Below are 24,582 nucleotides of genomic sequence, written 5' to 3'. Positions count from 1 at the left end.
AGAAGCCAGAACAGATAAAAATGGATGGCAGACTGATAAGTCCATGTTGCCAGATGAAGAAGGTGCCAAGGAACTTCTACAAGGAGAAGGCCTTGGGAATCAAAATCACCTTAAAAGCACTGGAACAGGCAAAGATGGACAGTATGGAAGTAACCAAGATGGTAGTGGAGAACTTTATGGCTCCTCAGTGGATATTGATTGGCGACATGGCTCTTTGGGACAATATAGGCTAACTGGAAGGGTGCGGAAGGATGGAAGGAAGGGGAAAAGCCAGTTTTCTGAAGCAGGGACAGATGGAGTTTCAGTGGCAAATGGGAATAAATTTGGTTTGGCTAGTAATGAAGGTGGACGTGTGGGAAAGATTCATGGCCAGGACTTGAAGTTAGGTGGAGCTGGTATGGGTGGTGCAATAGAAGAATGGGATCTGTGTTCTTTTTATGGTGAGGTTTCTATGCTGAGTGGAGCTGGTTCTGATGGTCGATTAGAGGGAGCAGGAGAGTTGGTTTCTTTCGGTGATAGAGATTCCATGCTTGGTGGTGCTGGGTTAGGAAGCTCAGAAGAGTTGGGATCTCTCCATTGCATGAAAGGTGGTGCTGACACTGGTGGTGCTGGATTAGGAGGAGCAGGGAATATAGGATTCCTCTCTGGCAAGGATGGTACGCTAGGGGGAGCTGGTGGTTCTGACACTGGCCTTGGTGGTACAGGGGTTGCAGGCTCCCTCTATGGCAAGGATGTTATGCTATGTGGAGCCAGTGTTGGTATTGGACTAGATGGTGCTGGAAACATGGTTGCTCTTGGTGACAGAGATGCTATACTAGGTGCATCTGATGTTGGTGGTGCTGGCTTAGGTGGTACAAGGGGCATGGGTTCTCTCTATGGTAAGGATGGCATGCTAGGGGGAGCTGGTGGTTCTGGTGCTGGACTAGGTAGTGCAAGGGTCATGGATTCTCTCTATGGTAAGGATGGCATGCTAGGGGGAGCTGGTGGTTCTGGTGCTGGACTAGGTGGTGCAATGGGCATGGGTTCTCTCTATGGTAAGGATGGCATGCTAGGGGGAGCTGGTGGTTCTGGTGCTGGACTAGGTAGTGCAAGGGTCATGGATTCTCTCTATGGTAAGGATGGCATGCTAGGGGGAGCTGGTGGTTCTGGTGCTGGACTAGGTGGTGCAGGGGGCATGAGTTCTCTCTATGGTAAGGATGGCATGCTAGGGGGAGCTGGTGCTGGTCTCGCTGGTCTAGGTGGTGCAGAAGGTGCAGGCTTCCTCTATGGCAAGGATGTTATGCTAGGTGGAGCTGGTGTTGGTATTGGACTAGATGGTGCTGGAGGCATGAGTGCACCTGGTGGCAGATCTGCTATCCTAGGTGCATTTGATGTTGGTGGTGCTGGCTCAGATGTTGCAGGGAGCATGGGCTCCCTCTGTGGTAAGGATGGTATGAAAGGTGGAACCAGTGCTGGATCAACAGGTGCAGGAGGCATAAGATCTTTGTATGATAAGGATGATATGCTTGCTGGGGCTGGTGCTCGTGATGCTGGTCTAGGTGATGCATGTGGCGTGAAGTCTCTCTATGGTAAGGATGGTATGAGAGGTGCAGTTGGGGCTGTGGCTGGTGGAGATGAGGCTGAGATTGGTGGTGCTAGTGCTGGTTTTGGTGGTACAGGAGGATTTAGGTCCTCCTATGGTAAGGATGATATGCTAGGTGGAGATGGGGCTGGTACTGGTGTTGGTGGTGATGATTTAGGTAGTCCAGGGGCAATGGGGTCTCTCTATGGTATTGATGGTATGGTAGGTGGAGCAGGTGCTGCTGGGGCTGGTAGTGGTTTTGGTAGTGCAGGGGGCATGGTGTCTCTCTATGGTGAGAATAGAATGATAGGTGGAGCTGGCTCCAGGGCTGCTGGTTCTGGTGCTGGTGTAAGTAGCCCTGGGAGGATGGGAACTCTTTCTGGAAAGGATGCTATACCTGATGGAGCTGATGCTGGATTAGGAGGAGCAGGGGGTCTGACAGGTTCTGTCTATGGCAAGAATGATATGCACAGTGCTGGACTAGGTGATTCAAGGGGTGAGGGCTATCTCTGTGGTAAAGATGGTATGCTAGATGGAGCTGGTACTGGTTTAGATAATGTAGGCAAGATGGGCTCTCTCTATGGTAAGGATCCTATTTTAGGTGGACATGGTGTTGGTCATGCAGGTGCTGGATTAGCAGGGACAGGAAACATGGGTTCTCTCTCTGGCACGGATGCTATGCTAGATAGAGCTGGTGCTGGATGTGGACTAGATGGTGCTAGGGTCAGATATGCTATGCTAGAGGGAGCTGGCACTGGGAGTGCTGGGACTGGTGCTGGCTTGGGTTGTGCAGGTTCTTGCTATGGCAAAGATGGTATGTTAGGTGGAGCTGGTGCTGGTGTTGCAGGTGGAATGGGTGTTCTTGACGGCAAGGACTCTATGCTAAGTGTAGCAGCAGGTGCAGGAGGCACAGGGTCTGTCTATGGTAAGGATGGTAAGGTAAGTGGAGCAGGACCTGGTGCTAGTCTAAGTGGTCTAAATGGTGCAGAAGGCATGGAGTCTTTCTATGATAAGGATGGTATGTTTGGTGGCACCAGTCCTGGTACTGGAGTAGGTGGGGCAGGTGTGTTGGATTCCATACATAGCAAAGGTTTAGTGCTAGGTGGGGCAGGACCTGGTACTGGTGGTGAATTCATAGGAGCTTGGGGCACGGGTTCACTTGACAGCAGAGATTCTGTCTTAGATGGAGCAGTTGCCAGTGGTGGTAATAGTGGTTTAGGACATTTAGGTTCCCCTTATGGCAGGGATGCTGCCCTTGGTGGAGCAGCTGTTGGTGCAGGAGGCAAATTACAGGATGGCTCCATTGATGGGAGAATGCCAGGTGTTCATGGTGAAGGGTCACTGGGTTATGATCAGATGTCAGGCCATCATGGTGGAGTCCAGGCTGATGCCAGAAGAGGACAGATGCCAGGCCTTAATGCCAGGGGACTAAGTGCAGAAGAAACCTTGAAAAACAGAGACTGGAAAAGAAGAGGAGGTTTTCTCCAAGGTGAAGCAAGAGGTATTCACTTTTCATTGAGGCTTTTATGGTGCTATTGCTCTAGTATTTTAGAGAAGAAGGATAATCTTGTGGTTGAGACCTAGGCCTGAGAACTTGGAGGCTTTCTGTTCTATCTGTAAAAAGCGACAAAGAGTCCTGTGGCACCTTATAAACTAACAGATGTATTGGAGCATAAGCATTTGTGAGTGAATACACACTTTGTCAGATGAATTGGGTATTCACCCACAAAAGCTTATGCTCCAATACGTCTGTTAGTCTATCAGGTGCCACAGGACTCTTTGTCGCTTTTTACAGATTCAGACTAACATAGCTACCCCTCCGATACTTGTTCTATCTGTGACTGTGCCACAAATTTCCTTTGTGATCTTAAGTAAATCACAGGCCCAGATTTTTAAAAGTGGTCACTGATTTTGGGTTTCTCCTGTTTTGGGTGCCTAACTTGAATCTGATTTACAGAAGTACTGATGCTCCCAACTTGGAGCTGAAGTCAATGGAGCTCCATGTGCTCAACACCTCTGGAAGGGGAGACTTGAAAATGTTTGTCTCAGCTTCCATATCTTTAAATGGAGATAGTAACTTCACTGCTTCCAGAAGGTTGGGAAGAGATTTATAATTGTTTGTTAAAGTGCCTTGAGATCCTTGTGATAGAACTGGTATATATTAATGATAGCTGTTAGAATTATTGTGAGATCTCTCTGGAACCCACTCTAAGCCCTTCTAACTCCTTCCTATGAAATAAACAGGCTAAAAGCACACAAGGAATAGACATTATCCAGTTCACAAAAAAATTAGTTTCCATATCTTTTCAAGTACGGTGTCCATATTTCTTTGCCATCTCCCAGTAGTTCAAAACAGACTCTTTTACTTTATTGCTTCTAATAATGTCCAGTGCAAATATCTCCATTTTTCCACAGCCCTGAGACCCATTCAGTGCCAAATTTTCTGTTATATGAAAATGCACATAAAATCCAACACAGAAAACTCTAACTCATGTTAGTTGGCCTTATCTGACTAACACCACTGAAGTCAATGAGGCTGCTCATGAGAATAAAGACTATTTAACTGAATATGGATCAGGCCTATAATGCCAGATATTTCTGGGTTTGTGCTGAGTTTCTTATGGGAATGAGGGATTGGGATACGTGTGCCCACTTAAATACAACACACTTGAAATCAGGCTTGTAGTGTGTCTATTTGTCCATTATATTGACTTGACTTGCATGCAGAATGTTGGCTGATCCTCAGTTGATGTATATCAGCATGACCTCAATTAAGTCAGTGTCAGTTTACACCATCTGAGGATCCGGCCCAATAGTATTTTGGGATTATTACTGTAGAACTTCTTTTTATAAGAATGTTGCCTGTTCTTCCCATCTGCACAGGCATTTTTGTGCTCAGATGTTACTTCCCCAGTATGTTGTCTTGTGTAACAAATGGTCAGTGCATTTCCAATGTGGGATCTTTTCCTCTCTGTATGTTCAGAATCACATTGCCATTTCAACAAAGGTTTGTCTGATGTCAGTGCCCAGAAAGGGAAACCCACTGTGCTGTCTTGCAGCCTCAATAATGATCAGGTGGAGGAAACCTCATTTAAAGATGAATTCAAGGTAAGGGTGCAATAGCTCACTGTTTTTCTGGGACACCAAGGACTTATTTCACTCACTGGCTACAACTTTCATGCAATATTATGGCAAAGTGTTTCCTCACTCTGCCCCACTTTTTTGTGGCTGAGAATCAGGGTCCTGTGCAGTGGTGCCCCAGTTTCCACTGTAAGAAAAGGCACCAGACTAGTCTCCCTGGCCACTGAGTCTGACCTTTGTGGGACTGCACCCGAGCCTGTTTGGCTCAAGCCTCCCATGGGGAATTGGGCAGGATTCCTCCCCAATCCCACTGCAGGGTCATTTGCATTCTCACATCTACACTAGGAGGATACTGTGAGGTTTTTTTCCATCTCATTTTCCTTGACATGGGCATGAAAGGGAAGATCCTCCTCTCTTCTTCCCACTACTGATTATTTAGAATGTATATACATACTAGGTGCATTCAGAAACACAAAGAAAACCAAGGTGCCTTCTCCAAGGAACTTCAGGTGTGGTGTGGACCATCCACAGTGCTCATTGAAATCAATGCTCAGCACCACTTAAGATCAGACAAATTAGATGCAAAGTCTCAATACAATGCAGGAGAATGGTTTGGGTCACAAGGCCACTGAGAATGAGATTGCAGTAGTCCAGATGAGAAATGAACCAGGCATGGAACCAGGTTTTAGGAGTAGGGATGGAGAGGAATGGAGACAGCTTAGATATATTAGGGCCTGATCCAAAGCCCATTGAGGTCAATGGAAAGACGCACATTGACTTTAATGGACTTCGGATCAGGCCCTTAGTAGCGTGTATATTGGTCCATCAGTGCTTACATGAAGGGTTACTAGTTAAATAGTCAAAGAATATCATAGTAATTAAGCTATAGTGACCAAGACATAGGCTCTTACCTGGAGATTAATGATGAGCTATGGTGGACACAGCTGAGGAAATGCCCTGTTCTGAGCTGCTTGTTGCTACAGAGGATCTGTGCTATACCTCAGCTTTTAGACAATCTTTTAGGGTAACCCAGTCAGTGTGGCAGTGTGGCAGACCTTCAAGGAGTCCCACTTGTCCTTCAGGGTAGGCCCTGCTGCCTCACCGCCTCCTAGATTGGAGCCTCTGAGTTTCAGCACTCCTGTGAGCTCTCCTCAGCGAGTCCCACTGAAGTGCACTTGTACACACTTCAGGAACTAATGCACCCGAGCACGTATTTGAGGTGACACTCAAGCAGAGTTTTCAAAACAGAGCAGGATATATTAGTCAACTGGAACACAGCACTGGAAGTCCTTAGGTTAGCATAGAGAAACGAAGGTTAAAGCATAGTCCATTCTAATAAAGCCAGAGTAATTCACTAGCCAAGTTATAGTTAACTCCCTTTTCAGGTTCTGTTGACTTCCTTAGTCAGTCCCAGTAGAGATCTTTCAGCCTCTTCCAGAAACCAACTCTTTATTCACTTTCAGTCATCTCCCAGTCCTTTGTTTTCCAGGTAGGTCCATGCTGAGTTCAAACCCAGGGGTGAGAGGTGGGGGAAAACTATTTCCTCTGGGTTGTTGATTGCTAGGTGTCAGTGGTATCGTCTTTGGGGTTTTCTATGTTCTTCTCATATTTTTGATAAAGGTTGACCTTGACCAGTCCTCCTGATGACCCATTCAGTCCACTCAGACAGCTAAGTGGCATACCCTGCCTTGCCCCTCCCCACATATCTCTTTGCCTACACCAATAGCAAACTTAATCATTTTTCTCCCACTGGGTAGAAAAACTATGTAGGGGGGAAAGTGAGGCACACACAGGCATCATAAAAATACTACAGAAAATTCCCACTTTGTCACACCTGGATTTTGTATTCAGTTTCATCTGACACATCAAACATTCTTATTTCCCAAGTCCAATTCCCAAGTTAAAAAATCAAATGTTTCCCTGTATCTTTTGTTAGTATTTTGAACTGCACTTGATCATCCAAATACTTTGAAATTTTGCACTTTCATTGTATTTGGCCGCTACGTTTGGTGTGCTACCTGGCTTCCAGGAGAAAAGATTGCAAGCAAGCTAAGAAGACCACAATATTTGCTTTGGCCAGGCAGAAAAATCAGCAGGTTTGTGATATCATAGAATATCAGGGTTGGAAGGGACCACAGGAGGTCATCTAGTCCCACCCCCTGCTCAAAGCAGGACCAGTCCCCAACTAAATCATCCCAGCCAGGGCTTTGTCAAGCCTGACCTTAAAAACCTCTAAGGAAAGAGATTCCACCACCTCCCTAGGTAACCCATTCCAGTGCTTCACCACCCTCCTAATGAAATTTTTTTTCCTAATATCCAACCTAATCCTCCCCCACTGCAACTTGAGACCACTACTCCTTGTTCTGTCATCAGGTACCACTGAGAACAGTCTAGATCCATCCTCTTTGGAACTCCTTTTTAGGTAGTTGAAAGCTGCTATCAAATTCCCCATCATTCTTCTCTTCTGCAGACTAAACAATCTCAGTTCTCTCAGTCTCTCCTCATAAGTCATGTGCTCCAGTCCCCAATCATTTTTGTTGCCCTCCACTGGACTCTTTCCAATCTTTCCACATCCTTCCTATAGTGTAGGGCCCAAAACTGGACACAGTACTCCAGATGAGGCCTCACCAATGCCGAATAGAGGGGAATGATCACATCCCTCGATCTGCTGGCAATGCCCCTACTTATATAGCCCAAAATGCCATTAGTCTTCTTGGCAACAAGGGCACACTGTTGACTCATATCCAACTTCTTGTCCACTGTAACCTCTAGATCCTTTTCTGCAGAACTGCTGCCTAGCCGCTTGGTCCCTAGTCTGTAGCAGTGCATGGGATTCTTCCATCCTAAGTGCAGGACTCTGCACTTGTCCTTATTGAACCTCATCAGGTTTCTTTTGGGCCAATCCTCTAATTTGTCTAGGTCCCTCTATATCCTATCCCTACCCTCCAGTGTATCTACCACTCCTCCCAGTTTAGTGTCATCTGCAAACTTGCTGAGAGTGCAATCCACACCATCCGCCAGTTCATTAATGAAGATATTGAACAAAACTGGCCCCAGGACCAACCCTTGGGGCACTCCACTTGATACCAGCTGCCAACTAGACATGGAGCCATTGATCACTACTTGTTGAGCCAGCTTTCTATCCACCTTATAGTCCATTCATCCAGCCCATACTTCAACTTGCTGGCAAGAATACCGTGGGGGACTATATCAAAAGGTTTGCTAAAGTCGAGGAATAACACATCCACTGCTTTTCCTTCATCCACAGACCCAGTTATCTCCTTATAGAAGGCAATTAGGTTAGTCAGGCATGACTTGCCCTTCGTGAATCCATGCTGACTGTTCCTGATCACTTTCCTCTCCTCTAAGTGCTTCAGAATTGATTCCTTGAGGACCTGCTTCATGATTTTTCCAGGGACTGAGGTGAGGCTGACTGGCCTGTAGTTCCCCTGATCCTCCTCCTTCCCTTTTTTAAAGATAGGCAATACATTAGCCTTTTTCCAGTCATCTGGGACCTCCCCTGTTTGCCATGAGCTGTTAGAGATAGTGGCCAATGGCTTTGCAATCACATTCACCAACTCCTTTAGCACCCTTGGATGCAGTGCATCTGGCCCCATGGACTTGTGCTTGTCCAGCTTTTCTAAATAGTCCCAAATATCTGTGGGGGTGTTTTATAGAGATGATCAAAAATTTTCCATTCAGGTTTTTTTTTGATGGAAAATGACAGTTCAACTGAAGGGAAATTTTCACCAAAAACAAAAAAACAAACAAAACAAAACAAAAACAAAAAAATCAATTTTCATCAAAAATGTTTGGATTTTCAGTTTTCTGAAGAAAATGTGTTCAACATTTTTAATGGAAAATGATTTTTTTTATTAAAAATGTTGACCAAATTTTCTTTCTCCCCTCTGCAAAAAAAATCCCAGATTTTTTTGATGAAAAGGGGTGTGTGTGTGTGTGTGTGTGTGTGTGTGTGTGTGTGTGTGTGTGTGTGTGTGTGTGTGTGTGTGTTAAACAGTCATTTTCCAAACAGCTCTAGTGTGTTATCTTCTTGGTTTGCCAGTCTTTCTTTTGAATAGCCATATTAATAAACCAGAAAGTCCCATCTGACATTCGTCCTGCCAAACTATTTGATAGTTCCTGTAAAGAAAAAATGTCTCTCTGTCCTTTACACAGCCACTAACAGGCCTGGATGAAGTCTCTTCTGAAAAATATGGCCTGGTCCACAAACTGATAGACACAGTAGAAGATAGTCATGCTGGAAAATACAAGTTTGAAGCTGAAGGTGTCAAAACTGAAGTATCTATTTTGGTTGAAGGCAAGTATGTTCAAACTGCTTCATTGCCTAGATGTTAAAAAGGCAGTATGTATGCTCTTGTTCCTAATGCAACGTATTAGTCTGCATGTGCTTGACATGTAGTGCAGAGTTTCTCAAACTGGGGTCCACGGACCCTTGGGGGGCCACAAGGGTACTCTGGGGGGCAGAGCTGTCCTTAAGATTTATGGTGCCCTATGTAGTAGTATTAAACTGGTGCCCCTATGCCCGAAGGCAGCCCGGGTTCGCAGCCTAGAGGGGCGGGGCAGGGGGAGTGAGGGAGCAAAGGATAGTGAGACGTGGTCTGCCTCGTGGTGGTTACAGTTTCCTGCAGAGACCCACGTATCCGCTCCCTCATGCAGAATGGACATGCAGAAGGTACCTAATTAAAAGCACTAAACTTGGGAATAAAAAATGTCAGTCAGAGGTTTTTTGATATGCCCTGAAGTTTGTCAGAGATTTATTTGCAAAAACTTTGTAGCAAGGGTGAGTCAGCTGTCCTGCTGAATACAACATTAAATATAATGCAATACATGATGCAGCTCTTCTCTGTTTTACATTTTCTTAATCAGTATTTCTAAGCTGATTTTATATTTTAAATGTACCCTTAAGCCTTCGTAAAGTAATCATTCCAGATTACTATATATTTAACTCACTGAAACAAAGACATTATTTTGAATGATCAGTCACAGAGGTTTAGTGAGGTTTTAGAAAAAGGGAACACTAATTTACTTTGTGTGATTGCCATAACAATAGATATGTTTATGAAATTTCAGCAACTTTTTATAAAATATGTTTCCAAAGATTTTAGGCATAACAAAGGATTTTATATCTTACTACGGTACTGATTTTGCTGGAAAGTTCTCTTAAAACTAGTTCTTCAGATAGTAAGAAGCAGTGTTTTCCCCAGGAATTGAAATTAGGGGGGGTGTTTGAATTTATAGAGGTGTGTGTGTCAGGGCCGATGAGGAGTGAGACCATGAGGGTGAAGGTAGGCTGTATGGCACCATAGTAAAAGCTATGATCATTTCATGTTTCATGATCATTTTACTAGATTTAACTCTTGTTTTAAAATCACACAAATTAAAGTTGGCTACTCAAGCATTCTATGAAGCACTATGTCTACATCCTTCTTGGTTTCTGGTTATAATTTTGCATAGCTCTGTTAATGAACTTCTCGAATGCAGTGCATTCATCTTCGGTGGCTTCTCATGTGTCCGGTACTTCCATTCCTTCAACTGATATGTTCATTAGTTCATTCACATGACAGGCAGAAGGCGATTTCTTTTTCATCATTGAATAGAATATTGTGTTCTGAAAGAACGCTCAACTGTAGCTGTCGTGACTGGGAGTAGCAAGAGATGAATTCCTACTTCTTTCATCCCAGGAAACATAGCATAAAGATCTGGTCGAGCCACTAGTGATGATAAAAAAGAAGTTGAAGTCAAATCTTCATTCATTCATCGTATGATATTTCACTCTGTTCAAATTCTCTATTCTATCCTGAGCACATGGCAGCCCCATTGCTGGTAGTGCCTCACTCCACTCAACTGTTGGTGTTTTATAGGACGGGCATCTGTAAAAGCTACTTAGAGGTTGAGTAGAATTGCTGTTGTAGATTTTTAAGAATCAAGTCTGTGTACTTTTTCAGTTGTCTTAACAAACACTTCTTGTCCTCTTCACTTAAGGATTCAATATAAATGCCTTCATTAGTCAACTTCTGGACTGAAATCTTTGCTTCTTCCAGTACTTTTTCAATGGATAGCTCTGATCCAAATGTAGCTTCTATTGCTGGACAAAGATCTACTACTGTTGTAGCAAATGCTTGGATGGCATTGTTTACTGACCCAAGCGCTTTCAACAGTAGATTTATGAGAGAGAGAATAGCAATAGTCTTCTCTGAAGGTAGTAGCAAAAGTAGTTCACCAGCCTCACTACTTAAATCCATCCCATCTTGGTAAATACTTTCCAAAGCCAGTAATAACAGCTGGAGTAATTTTAAGACAACAGCCAAGGATCGCTCATGAGAAAGCCAGTGAGTTTTCCCAGGCTGGATTAATTTGAACGTCAGTCCCAGTGTATCTTCTATATTTTCCAAGATATTCAGTCTTTTTGGATTCTTGCTGAAAAAAGAATATAATGAAGACATTAAATTTATAGCTTTTTTTAATGTCTTTTGAAGATTCTGCAGCTCATACTAGTGCGAGTTTGAAGATTCTGCAGCTCGTACTAGTGCTAGTTGGATTCTGCAGCTAGTACCACTGCAGTGTGTATAGGAGAGATTAGGGTTACACTTTTCTCTGATCATAGCTTGTACTCTATCATGTCTTCCAGAGAAGTTTGAAGCTCCATCAAATGCACAAGCAACCATCTGTTTGGGGTCCAATTGACAAGCATTTAACTTTTCTAAGATGTGGATTGTCACAGATGCAGCTGATGTGTTTTCTGTAACTTGAACATCTAGAAATTCATCTACTGGCTACCACTGACATCAAGATAACCTACACAATGACTTAATACTTGATGCCCATTTGCATCGGTGCATTCATCAGCCATGTATGCAAATTTTTTTAATGTGGTGAGAGAGTTCTTCACTTTTTCAACTGTTGAGTCTTTCACTGTTGCACCACATGCTTCTAGCCCGTCAGTTGAGTTTCTTGCAAAAAGACAGCGAGCATTTGCTGGTCTTGTTCGGAACCAGAGTTCAACTTCAGGATGAACAAGTGACAATGCACTTACCACACATTATGAACTGGAGGCCAATGTTATGTCTTGCTTAAATAGGAAGTATGATGCCACAGCCATGTTTGTTCGCATGAACTGTGTGTCTCCAGCATTCTTAACAGCAACTAAAATGATTAGGAGTATGAAACCAGAGGAGAGATTAAAATGGCTGGGAATTTTCAGTTTAGAAAAGAGATGACTAAGGGGGGATAGGGGGTCTATAAAATCTTGACTGGTGTGAAGAAAATGAATAAGGAAATGTTATTTAATCCTTCACATAACACAAGAACTAGCAGTCATCCAATGAAATTAATAGGCAACAGGTTTTAAAAAAAACAAAAGGAAGTATTTCTTCACACAACATAAAGTCAACCCATGGAACTCTTTGCCAGGGGATGCTGTGAAGACCAAAACTTTAACAGGATTAAAAAAAGAACTAGATAAATTCCTGGCGCATAGGTCCATCAGTGGCTGAGCCAGGATGAGGAGGGATGCAGTATCATGTTCTGAGTGTCCCTAGCCTGTTGCCAGAAACTGGGAATGGGCAACAGGGGATGGATCACTTGATGATTATCTGTTCTGTTCATTCCCTCTGAAGCACCTGGCCTTGACCACTGTCGGAAGACAGGATACCGGGCTAGATGGACCACTGCTCTGACCCAGTAATAACCATTCTTATGTAAAAAATAATTATAATAATAAAAATGTTTAGTACAGAAACTCCCCAACATAATGACCTCTTAAGATAGCAATGATGTGAGATAACAACTGTGACAGACTCAGACCAGTGGGGTACAGGAGTCTGGTAGAAGGCAAATATGCTGGCCACTGGATGAATAGTTTTCTGTTCCCTGAGTGACCAGAGCAGGGGCTGCCCTAGAGCAATCAGGAATCTGCTAGAACCAATTAAGACAGACAAGCTAACTGAGACACCTGGAGCCAATTAAGAACTTACCAGAATCAATTATGGCAGGCAGGCTAATCAGGACACCTGGTTTAAAAAGGACCTCCCATCAGTTAGAGGAGGGCACTCAAGGAGCAGGGAGTGAGAAGCTGCTGGAGGGCTGAGGAGTACAAGCATGATCAGGCTTCAGGAGGAAGATCCTGCAGTGAGGATAAAGAAGGTGCTGGGGAAGGCCATGGGGAAGTAGCCCAGGGAGTTGTAGCTGTCACACAGCTGATGCAGGGGACACTGTAGACAGCTTCTATCCATAGGGCCCTGGGCTGGAACCCAGTGTAGAGGGTGGGCCCAAGTTCCCCCCATCTCCTGATCAGATATAGGAGGAGTTGACCTTGTCTGTGAGAAACACTGGAAGGGAAGGTCTAATTTGGAAAGAGAATCTGGCCTGTCCCTGACCCACTAGGTGGGACACAGAGACTGCTGTGATTGTTCTCCATTTCCCCCATGCTGGCCAGCGAAGAGGTTAGCTGAGCGAACGGCAGGTTTGAGCCTCTAGCAGAAGCAGCCAAACTGAGGGCTGCCGTGAACCTCTGAGATGAGCAAATCCACCAAAAAGCACAGGACTCACCAAGGCAGAGGAGGAACTTTGTCACACAACCTTGGCAAATAATGCATTTTAAAAATCTTGGCCTACTAGGAACACATTTATGTAAGTTTCCATCCCCAGTCATAAATCTAGCATTCTGGAGCAAAGTTATTAAAATATCTTCCAATAAACAAATGTTTGTTTAATGTGCCCCTCATTTTTTCCTCCACCACACCCCACTCGCCAGTGTTGTCCTTGGTCAGTGGAGACTCAGAGTTCAGAGGTGCTTTCATGTGAGTTCACCTCCCAGGTGTGGGGCAAGAAGGCACCTTGCTTGTTCCTCCAGCTGCTCACTGTTTGCTCTGGCCACTTTTGTTCATTGTGCCACTATTCACTCCATCGCTCTGTAGCCAATGGCACTGCTCCGTCACCTGCCGCTGTGACCTCTGCAAATTGGTCTCTTGAGGTTCCACCCAGCTCTCAGTGATTTCAGCTGACTGGACTGTCTCTTACACAAAAACACTGTACCCACAGGAATACTGTCCCCACAGGAGGACTAAGCACTTAGACCTGATTATCAGTGATTTCAGCTGTAGTGGTCACTTAACAAAACAAAAGACTATCAATGGAGCCTAATCAGCTCTGTCTTTAAACAGTGGAGAGGGGCAGGACTCAGACAGACCATCAAGCAAAACACCTGTCCCCACTCTCTGTCCTGATGCCCTCAATCAGTACTGGTTAAGTACAGTTCTACTGCCCTCTACTCATACGATAAGAACAACAACATTCCCCCCGCATTCAAGTGATTTGTAACTCAATCCCAGCCAAAATCTATCACTTGGGCAACACAGCTCTGTTTGCTGGATACCTAGGTAGATTAGGTGTGAATGTAAATACAATCTGGTCCTGAAGCCTTTCCCCCCAGCTCATCACTAGCTGTCAGGGAGAGCTCGTTTAGACCTTGCTTATAAATCATCATTTGAAATTATTACATTGGCCAACATCACTGAAATGAATGCACTGACATTGTCATAAAAAATAACAGCTGTATAAGGAAGCTAATCTATGTTCATACTTTTCAAATCTATTATACTTTTTCAGATACATATATTTTATCATACACTGTATATGCTTTTAAAGTGTGTATTAATATTTCAATTCAGATTTCCAATCAATCACTAAATTGGCATGTAACTAGTTCACAAAACTTGTGGGGGGGGGGAGTGTTGAGGAAATTCATGGTGGAGGTGGGTAAGGAAATCCCTGGTCAGAAGTAAAGAAAGGGGAAACTCTTTGTCCAGCTATCTGGAACGAAAGGGGTGTTGTCTCTTTAAGGGCTCTCTTATTTTAAATCAAAATGGGGGGCTCTCAAGTTGCTGAAGTTTGAGAACCGCTGCTGTAATGCATTATCTTACAATGCAGTATTTTGATTAGAAGGCTGGCATTGTGGTTAAAGAAATGAAGAGGATTGTAAGAGATGTGGGTTTGATTCTTGGCTGTAACACCGATTTCTGTGAAGGAGATTGTGCATTTCCTAGCCAACTGCAAATCTATAGTGGAGCCTTAATCTTGCATGAACAAAGTTTTTATTGCATTTAATATCTCAGGTTTTAGTTTGTAAAGAAATGAGGACGTGGGTGAAGAAAAGGCGGAAACTATAAAGAAAAGCGGGGAAATGGAAAAAAAAAAGTGACAGGCACTCGCAAGCAGTAGATTTAGCCATTGCAAAGTGAATAATTTTATACCCAAAAGGCCTCATAAGAATTGAAGAAAATGTCACTCTTAAACAAGCAAATACAGCTCTATAATATACGCATCTCCAAGTGTGCTGTATCATTATCTCAAAGGTTTGACCAGCTGATTTAATTAAAAACTACCTTAGTTCACATGTATGCTTACTGAATTCCAAATGAATTTATGCATGTTGGATGAAATTCAGCCCAGTGCAGGGGCAAGAAAAAAGTCTAGGCCTCACTTATGTTATGTTTCGAGGGCGTAAGTGGGGCCTGGTGCCTGTTCTGTACACAGCATACACAGCATACGGTAAATATGCAGCTACAATGGAAGATCCAGACCCTGTGAGATCCTGAGCCCCACCTGCCACATGTTAAGATCCAGTGATTTTTGTTGGGATTGAGCCTAATAGTACCAGGTTTAAATAATGTTGAAACTATTCAGGAGCAGTTAATTCAGAGCAGCCCCAGGGCCACCCAGAAGATTCAGGGGGCCTGGGGCAAAGCAATTTCGGGGGCTCCTTCCATAAAAAAAAAAGTTGCAATACTATACAATACTATATTCTTGTGGGGGCCCCTGCAGGGCTGGGGCCTGAGGCAAATTGCTCCACTTGCCCCCCGCCCCGGGCAGCCCTGCCCTCAAAGTAAGCTTTTTCTCTTTCACTTCTATTTATGAATGGCTTAATTTTTATGTTTAGATCCTCCAAATGTTGACAAGGCTCTTCTGGAAAAGCTGATGAAGGAGCCTGTGATAGTCAAGGCAGGGCAGAATGCCATGGTCAAAATCCCGTTCAAGGGCCAGAAGCCAGTCAGAGCAACATGGTTAAGGGATGGAGATGAGCTCCTGAATGATGCCAGGATCCATATCGACAAGGCGGACAGCTTCACCCAGCTTTTGATCTCCAGCACCAACAGGAAGGACTGTGGGGATTACAAAGTGAAGCTGAAGAATGAGAGTGGAACCCTGGAGGCCAGCCTAAAGCTGGAGGTGATAGGTGAGAAACTCATATCATCAGTCCATCTCTTTGGGCACAGAGGGAAGTCCTTGTAAGTTGTTTTTGGTATCTCGCTTCCTGATTCACCAGAGATACCTAGTTTAGAGCCATGGCCCACACAGAAGCAGCTCTTCATTGGTGCTTTTACAGAACACTTTTCATAAGAATATCTGAGAGCTGGCGGGGCTCACTCTTTCCCATCTCATCCACATAAACTAAAAGGAGACAAGGTGCTGAGCAACTCCCAGAAGTGCTGAATGCCTGCCGCTCCCATGGACTTTAATGAGACGTGAGCCACTTGGCACCTTCAGGAGCTGCTCAGTGACTTCCAGGCTCAAATGGCAAAAAGGATCCACATGGTTGTAGATCTGCCAGTCCTATCCTTGTTCCTTTATTGGCTCATCCCAGCCTGTCTCTTGGTTTACCTATTGGGGTCTGAAACCTAAAAATCATGCACAGCAGATCTGCACTGGTTTAGCTTCAACTGGAGTTCTCTGCAGCTGTGAAAAAGGGGCAGGATTTGTTCCCAACTGAGCAACAGTTTGATGAGACCAGAAGTGTGGTCTGCTGGGCAAGGACAATGCTACATCACTTGACTTAACTTTGTAATTCCTAGTAATTAACAGAAGATTAAAGACTTCCAGGTGGAGTAGCCAAATAAAGATAATCTCCTTCATTTTCCAAATTAAACAGTTTACTTGTGCATCCATCTTTTTGCACTGAAACACAGCCCCTTGAGAGCTGCAGGAATTTAAATATAAAAGTCAAATGAAGAACAAACATTTCTCCAAGAAGAAAAACACTAACTAAAGATGCAAACTAGCTGAAGTGCACCTATTAAAGTCCAAATAATTACACTAGTGTAATAAATCAGTAAGATAAATAATCAGTTTCTCTCATATTCCTTCCCTGTCCTTCTCCTCTGGTTTTGTGATTCTGGTTTGTAATGATCACTTGGCTCATTATAGAGTAAATTATTCTGCAAAAGCCATTTCCTTCTGAGCTGCTGGAGCTCAATATCTGACTTATACAACCTGCTCTATTGATCACAAAAGCAATTTTATGTTAAAGTTGTCAGGGGAATCTTGCCATTCTATTCACAATAATAATAGGCCCAAGTTAACTTCCCAGCTGCAATATGGTGCCATATGGCATATCTGTGTAAGGGCGATGTGCACAGAAAGTGGAATAGACTCCCAAACAAAGATGGAGAAACCCAAAATTCAGAATCAGGTTAGTTTATATTTGGATCCCATTTAATCCATACCACCTACATTTAGGGTGGCAGAGAGGACTGTTGAGTACCTGGTTCTGGGTTTCATCCATTTGTATTTGATTAAAAAATGGGACTCAACAAGGGTGTGTTTGGCTTGGTTTGGAAGAGTCTCCGCTGGGTTTTGGTTTTTTGCAAAACAAAAGTGGAAGTAAATCGGGTCCAGGTCTCATCTTGCCTGAACACCTCAGGTTTGGGGTGAGGTTGATAAATGGTTCCAGTATGGAACCATCAGTAGCCCTAAAGGAGATAGTGTAACAGGGTCCTCTGCTCGCCCCTCTTCCTGTGGCCCTCTGTTGCCCCAATAAAGCATAGAGAGGTTTCTCTTGCTGCAGCACCCGTGGCTTTATTTACACAAGTTCCCACACCAGTGATACTATTTACAGAGCTTGCAGGCCTGACAATCTCCTCTCCTACATGGAGTCTGCCCTCAGCCCAGAGACTGACCTTCCCCAGGCAGTTATCCCTTCTTCTGGCTGCCAGCCAGCCTTTATAGCCCTTGAAGCCTCAGGCCCACAGGTGCAGCCAGTTCTAAAGGCCAGGCACCAGACTTCTCCCCAGACCCACTCTATTTCCCCTGATTGGGGCTGGCTGAGCAGGGGCTAATTAGGTACCTTTGCACCAGCACCCTGCTACAGATGGGAAATCAATGAAAGTTGCATCCAGGTCTGACTTTGAATACTGCATTCATGGGAATGATCAACTATAGCAGGCGGTGGCCAAACTAGGGCTTGTGAGCCATATGTGGCTCTTTAAAAGTTAGTGTGCCTCATGGTGCCCCCCATTCCTCCTCCGTTCTCAGCCTACCAGACTGGATGGGGGCAAGAGCTTGGGTTGGTGGAACTAGGGGCTTCTGCCCTGAGAGAAGGGGTGGGTCTCAGGGCTTTAGCCTCAGGGGCTTGCATTGAGGCAAAAGCCCTGCGCTCCAGCAGGAGCCACTCCGTGGGGCAGGTTGTGTGTGTCTTGTGGCTCCAAGAACTTCTGAAGATTATCATATGCAGCTTGGAGGGTCAGTAAGTTCGACCATCCCAGAACTATAGGAAGGGAAGATTGGATGAGCCAAGTGTTTTCCTCTTGCCCCACTCTCATAGATCAGTGGATGAATGGATGTTTACTCAAGCAATCTTGCTAGTGTTAATTCTGCTGCTGTACCCTGTAAGTACTATACCAACGGAGAGTGAGTTGCCTATCTTGAGTAGCGAGAGACAGTGACCCCTCTGATATCAAGAACACATGTGGGACCTTTTGCTCCCTGTTTTTCTCCTCTGTTCAGACAAGCCACAGAAATCCATCGGACCCATAGAGGTGGTGGATAGTTCCACAACTGGCATAACCATTCAATGGAAGCCCCCAAAGGATGATGGGGGCACACCAGTGCAGAACTACATCATAGAGAAGCAGCAGGTGGGCAGAAAAACCTGGGTAACATTGGGAGAAACTAGCAAAAACAACAGCACTTTCACGACCAACAAAGTGAGGCAAGACAAAAGCTATCGCTTCAGGGTGCAAGCAGTGAACGCTGAGGGAAAGAGCAAGGCACTGGAATCAGATGAGGTGATGGCTGCAACCAAAGGTAATAGGAAGAGCTTTGTGTAAACACATCTTGTAGACATGTGAGATTTCTATTGTGAAAGCTGAAATCAAGTAAAACTCTCATTTTGTGTTTTGTTACAAATCTGTACTTTTGTCCAGTTTGAACAGAAGGTTTGCAAGCCTGACTCAATTGTCAAGCGAATGTGAACATGGTGTCATATGAATCTGGGGCCAATTTAAGGTTTCAGGTCGAGACCACAAGTTTCTTGTGAGTTTGGTGATTCCGAGTAAGATCTGCTTTGAATTTTTTGGGGTACAATCCAGTCTAAACCTCGAAGTAACATCCACAGTGGAAACCATGCATGGACTGAAGCCAAAGAAAAGGTTCCCACGTGTCATTGCAAAGAGAACCTGCTAAGCTTTTACCTTAATTTACTCCAGAGGTAAATGAGTCTCCCAAGGGGACATTCATTGATTGGGTCTATTCAGTAGTATCCTTTCATTTCCTTAAGTACAGAGCAGCTATTCTACTCTATAGCCCTGCTGGTGGACCTAAGTACTAGAGTGCTTTTGGCACAAACATGAAAGTACAACCAGAGAAAACTTTTAATTCATTTTGCCATAGAATCATAGAATATCAGGGTTAGAAGGAACCTCAGGAGGTCTAGTTCAACCTCCTGCTCAAAGCAGGACCAATCCCCAGTTAGATTTTTGCCCCAGATCCCTAAATGGCCCCCTCAAGGGTTGAACTCACAACCCTGGGTATAGCAGCCCAATGCTCAAACCACTGAGCTATCCTTCCCTCCACCTCCTGCCTTCTTTCCTCACATTCACCCCTGTGCCCCTCTCTCTATCCTTCCTTTTTATTCACCCTTTTAATCGTATTTTGTGCCAAGATACTTTTAAAACATTTTTTTGTATTAATGACAGATTGTTTTGCCCTCTGTCATGGGGTGGTCCCCTGAGAGTCTTTTCTCCTGTAGTAGCTGATCACCGTACCTCCCAGCAGTCTCAAGCACCACAGTGCTTTATTATATCCCTTCAGCAAATCACAGCCTGGAATGTTATTTATAGTGTACAGTCAATAGTCCGCTTCTCCCACTTGCTTCTCAGGAACAGACAGGGTATTAGTAGCACCCAGTCCTGCTTTTCTTTAGGCTCTCTACTCTTCTTCTTAGCACTTCCTTCCTGTCTGCTTATATAGGCCCAGCTGCTGGGGTTACTGCCACCCAATTAGCCCTTCAGTTGTGTCTCTACTCAATAAATTGGCACCCCTTCTGAACGGCCTGACTTTCAATCAGGTCCCAGTTAATGTACTGATGGGGATTGGACGGACAGGGTGTTGAGTCAGCTCCTGACTCAGCACACACCTGGTTACACCCTCCAATAATGGGTGGAGCAGAGGGAAGTGGAAGGCAATCAAGACTCCTGTTTCAACCCTCAGGAACAGTAGAAGGAACAGTGGCTTTCCCTCCCTGTAAGAAGTTTTGGCACATGCCTCCCTTTGCAGACTGTCAACGTCATTCTCAGCATTGGCAAGAGGGGCTTATTCATGAAAGACACATAATATTGACCCTTAGTGTGGACATGCTCCCCCTCTAGGCTCCCAGCATGTAGCTGTCCTGGAGAGTAAAAGACTGAGTCATAGATCTCACATCTACCTTCAAAAGGTGTCTTATCTGAACACACATTTGGGGAATCCTGGAAGAAATGACCCTTGAGAACCCATTCTTGTCACATGATGGAAAAGAAATACCTGTTAATAACGAAGGGTTAATCTTTTCCTAGCTTTCCCTGGCCCTCCTGTGCCTCCTCAGATTGTCAGTGCCAACAAAGAGTCCATAACACTCTCCTGGAAAGCACCTCCCAAAACGGGCAATTCCAGAATCCTGGGGTATATTGTTGAGAAACGCAAGAAAGGCAGCAACATCTGGACATCTATCACTGACCTGCCAATAACCGGTAAGCAGCTGAAAGCTTGGAACAGGCTGAAAGACTCTAAGAAGGCAAGAAGACTAGATGGCTCAAGGCATAACGAGATGCTGACTTTCATCTCTAGGTCACTGCTTCAAATATGGTTTAGATTGGTAGTGACCAAAAGTTTATACTGTCTGATGGATGTTGGGTGACTTCTGTGTGGTGACACAAATCAGTGATCTCAGTCCAGCTCCCTAGTTGCTAGTACAAAAATCACAATTGGCACCATTGTTGGGTATCTCAGCAGAATGCCAAAATATTGAATAAACCACTGGGGTGGGACTTTCTTCTTACTTCCAGAGGTGGTTCCTTTCCAGGTTGTAAATAAAAATCTGCTGCAGAAGAATGGAGAAATTTGCATTGTTGCTGCCTGGCTGTGCTATTCTGTGTATAAACTGAGGGCCAGCAACCTGGCACCTTTCACTTCAGTTGTGGAACTGCTTTCTTAGCTTATGGAGCTGGGAACTGGGCATACAGGGGGACATTCCAGGGAAAAGGAAGGTAAGGAGATGGAACTGATATCTCTGAGGGCTTCAAAATCGTGTTCACCTATAGAGGTCAATGATCTTTTCAGATCTACCCAAGATCTTCTTATCTTCTGTATCAGAAGGGCTGCCATTGCGAGGAAAGCATTATTTACTCTTTCTTTGACTTCCTCAGTATCTCAGATAGCATTTAATTTGAAAGGGAGGAAGGAATACAATAGGAGAGACTTGTGCTAATGGTGGGGAAAGACAGGAGAAAAAGAGACAGCATTTGGGTACTCCATATGTGTTCCTCTAGGCAAATATACTGTGCAATTCCATGTGGTATAATTAATGTACCAAACTATTGCCCCAACATATCCTACTGAGGGGACTGCAGATCTGAGCCTGAGCTGACCGAGGAGCCTTATCTTTTCCTTCCACAGACAGGAAGTGGATGGTGACAGATCTGAAGGAGGGACTGCAGTACGAATTCCGTGTGGCTGCTGTCAGTGCCACAGGGGTGGGCGAGGCCAGTGCACCGTCAGATGCTGTCTTTGCTCGAGATCCCATGAGTAAGTGGGTTGTCCACTTGTCCCATTAGGTGTGGGTTGCAGAGAGAGCGGTAACTGGACAAGAAGCTGAATCTGGGGAAGAATGTGAATCCAGGAAGCAATGTGTATACAAGACGCTCCTCGACTTACGCAAGCGTTCCATTCCGGAACACCTTGCGTAACTCAAATTTTCCATAAGTCAGAAACGTATCTCCGACCATTACGCAAAAACCCCCAACTCTTCTATTTCTAGCTTACGGAACTTTTTCCGTAAACTCGGATTTGCATACGTCGGGTCTACGTAACTCAGGGAGCATCTGTAAAGTATGTGTGGGAGAATAAAATACTTGAATAATATTAAAAATTCAGGAATTCACTGCAGGGAGTGCGATGGTACTCTCAATATGCTGGGGAGAGGGATATGGGGCAGGCATCTCAACGTGCTGCGAGGGCTGGGGACGAGATTCCCCTGCACTGCATGGAACATGAAGTGGGCTTCCTAGTGTGTTGCAGAAGGGATGGGAGCAGGATTCCCAGTACAATTCAGAGGGATGGGGACAGCTGCAGCAGCACAGGAGCCAGTAAACAGAGCTGTAAACAGGGGCGTTTGAGTGGGAGTTTGAAGGGGGAGTTTGGGGGAAGACAAAGAGAGGCAGTCAGAGGAACAGACAGGCCACTGAAGGGAGTGTGTGGTGTTCTAGCAGTGTCTTAGTGCTTGTTGGGGAGTTGTTTTGCTGTGGGTGGTGGTGGTTTGGGTTGGTTTGTGTTTCCCAGATTTACAGGATTTAGGTGGGAAGCCTATGACAGATACAGAGGCAGCAGTTGTAGTGACCCAAGCAGTGGAAGACACAATGAAGATGACTAGATGTGGAAGCTGTGGCATGTACATGATCCTGGAGAGGGTACCTGAAAAGAGTTTCGTCTGCATGAAGTGCCGCCTGATAGAGCTGACGGAAGAAAAGATCCGAGGACTGGAGATTCAGGTGGAAACTCTGGTTGAGTTTAGAAGGGGGTTTGAGCGGATGATGGAGCAAAGACATGAGGAGGCTGAAGGGAGAAGCTCTGACTTGCAGATGGAAGCAGGACCAAAGAACTCTGAGGGGAGACTGCTGGGTGAGGAAAGTGGACGGTGGAAGCATGTGACTAAGAGAACCAGGTGGAGGAAAAGACGGGTTAGTGAAGGAGCAATAGAGCTCAGGAACATGTTTGCAGAGTTGGAAAATGAAGAAGGGGCACAGCAGGTGGTTACTGAAGGTGAAAGGACAAGGGAGAAGAGAAGAGCAGCTAGTCCTACAGGAAGAGGGGAAGAGTCAATGGAGACAACACCAAGTATGAGCCCGAGGATACAGGATGGGTTGCGAAGGATTGCAAGGGTGAATAGGAATCGAGAGGACTTGCAGCCAGAGGGAACAGGGAATAGACCAGAGAATCGCACTGTCACCAGGAAAAGGCAGGTCTATGTGACTGGGAACTCCTTATTGAGAAGAATAGACAGGCCTATAACCAGAGCTGATCCAGAGAACAGAAGGGTGTGCCGTCTGCCAGATGCTAAGATATGGGATGTGGACCTGAGGCTGAAGAGGATCCTAATGGGAGCAGGAAAGAATCCGCTGATTGTCCTTCATGTGGGAATGAATGATACGGCTAGATTCTGGCTGGAACGTATCAAGGGAGACTATGCCAGGCTGGGGAAGACTCTTAAGGAAATCGAGGCTCGGGTGATCTTCAGTGGGATTCTGCCTGTTCCTAGAGAAGGACAACAAAGTTGTGACAAGATTATGGCGATCAACAGATGGCTCAGGGAGTGGTGCTATAAGGAGGGCTTTGGGATGTATGGCCACTGGGAGGCATTCATGGACAGAGGACTGTTCTTTTGGGATAGACTTCACCTGAGTAGGGAAGGAAATAGACTTCTAGGATGGAGGCTGGCATAACTGATTAAGAGAGCTTTAAACTAGGAATTGGGGGGGAGATGGATGGGATATGTCCAGGTAATCTCCACACTGGATTTTAACATTGAGAGGGAAGAAAGCAAAGTAAGAAAGGATACAGCCGTGGGTAGGAGAATGGACATAAGGAGGAAGGGTAGTGTAGCGGTCTAATAGGTGATACTGGTGGTGGAATATCTGGGCCTAATTGGGTAAAGAATGTGAGTGAAGCCAAACAGCAAGAATTAAGATGTTTGTACACCAATGCAAGGAGCCTAGGTAACAAAATGGAGGAACTAGAGTTACTGGTGCAGGAAGTGAAACCAGATATTATAGGGATAACGGAAACATGGTGGAATAGTAGTCATGACTGGAGTACAGGTATTGAAGGCTATGTGCTGTTTAGGAAAGACAGAAATAAAGGCAAAGGTGGTGGAGTAGCATTGTACATCAATGATGAGGTAAACTGTAAAGAAATAAGAAGGGATGGAATGGATAAGACAGAGTCTGTCTGGGCAAAAATCACATTGGGAAAGAAAGCTACTAGAGGCTCCCCTGGGATAGTGCTTGAGGTTTGCTACAGACCACCAGGATCCGATTTGGATGTGTATAGAGACCTTTTTAATGTTTTTTAATTAAGTAAATACTAATGAGAATTGTGTGTTCATGGGAGACTTTAACTTCCCAGATATAGACTGGAGGACAGGTGCTAGTAATAATAATAGGGCTCAGGTTTTCCTAGATGCGATAGCTGATGGATTCCTTCACCGAGTGGTTGCTGAACCAACAAGAGGGGATGCCATTTTAGATTTGGTTTTGGTGAATAGTGAGGACCTCATAGAAGAAATGGTTGTAGGGGACAACCTTGGTTCGAGCGATAATGAACTAATTCAGTTTAAACTAAATGGAAAGATAAACAAAAATAGATTTGTGACTAGGGTTTTTTATTTCAAAAGG

At 44.7% G+C, this 24,582-nt stretch overlaps 1 protein-coding gene across 1 annotated transcript in view; it reads left to right on the top strand.

Annotated features, from left to right (window-relative positions):
- The window catches only part of IGFN1 (immunoglobulin like and fibronectin type III domain containing 1), a 54,292-nt gene that overhangs the window by 18,382 nt on the left and 11,328 nt on the right, over nt 1-24,582 (top strand). The window contains exons 10-15 of the mRNA XM_030562203.1: nt 4,545-4,669; nt 8,819-8,960; nt 15,600-15,896; nt 18,443-18,742; nt 20,491-20,664; nt 21,590-21,718. Coding sequence (XP_030418063.1) covers nt 4,545-4,669; nt 8,819-8,960; nt 15,600-15,896; nt 18,443-18,742; nt 20,491-20,664; nt 21,590-21,718 — 1,167 coding nt within the window. The remainder of the gene's footprint in view (nt 1-4,544; nt 4,670-8,818; nt 8,961-15,599; nt 15,897-18,442; nt 18,743-20,490; nt 20,665-21,589; nt 21,719-24,582) is intronic.

Source organism: Gopherus evgoodei, chromosome 4, assembly GCF_007399415.2.
Source record: "Gopherus evgoodei ecotype Sinaloan lineage chromosome 4, rGopEvg1_v1.p, whole genome shotgun sequence".
NCBI lineage: Eukaryota > Metazoa > Chordata > Testudines > Testudinidae > Gopherus > Gopherus evgoodei.
The sequence above is the reverse complement of the archived record's forward strand: the minus strand, read 5'-3'. Positions and strand labels throughout refer to the sequence as shown.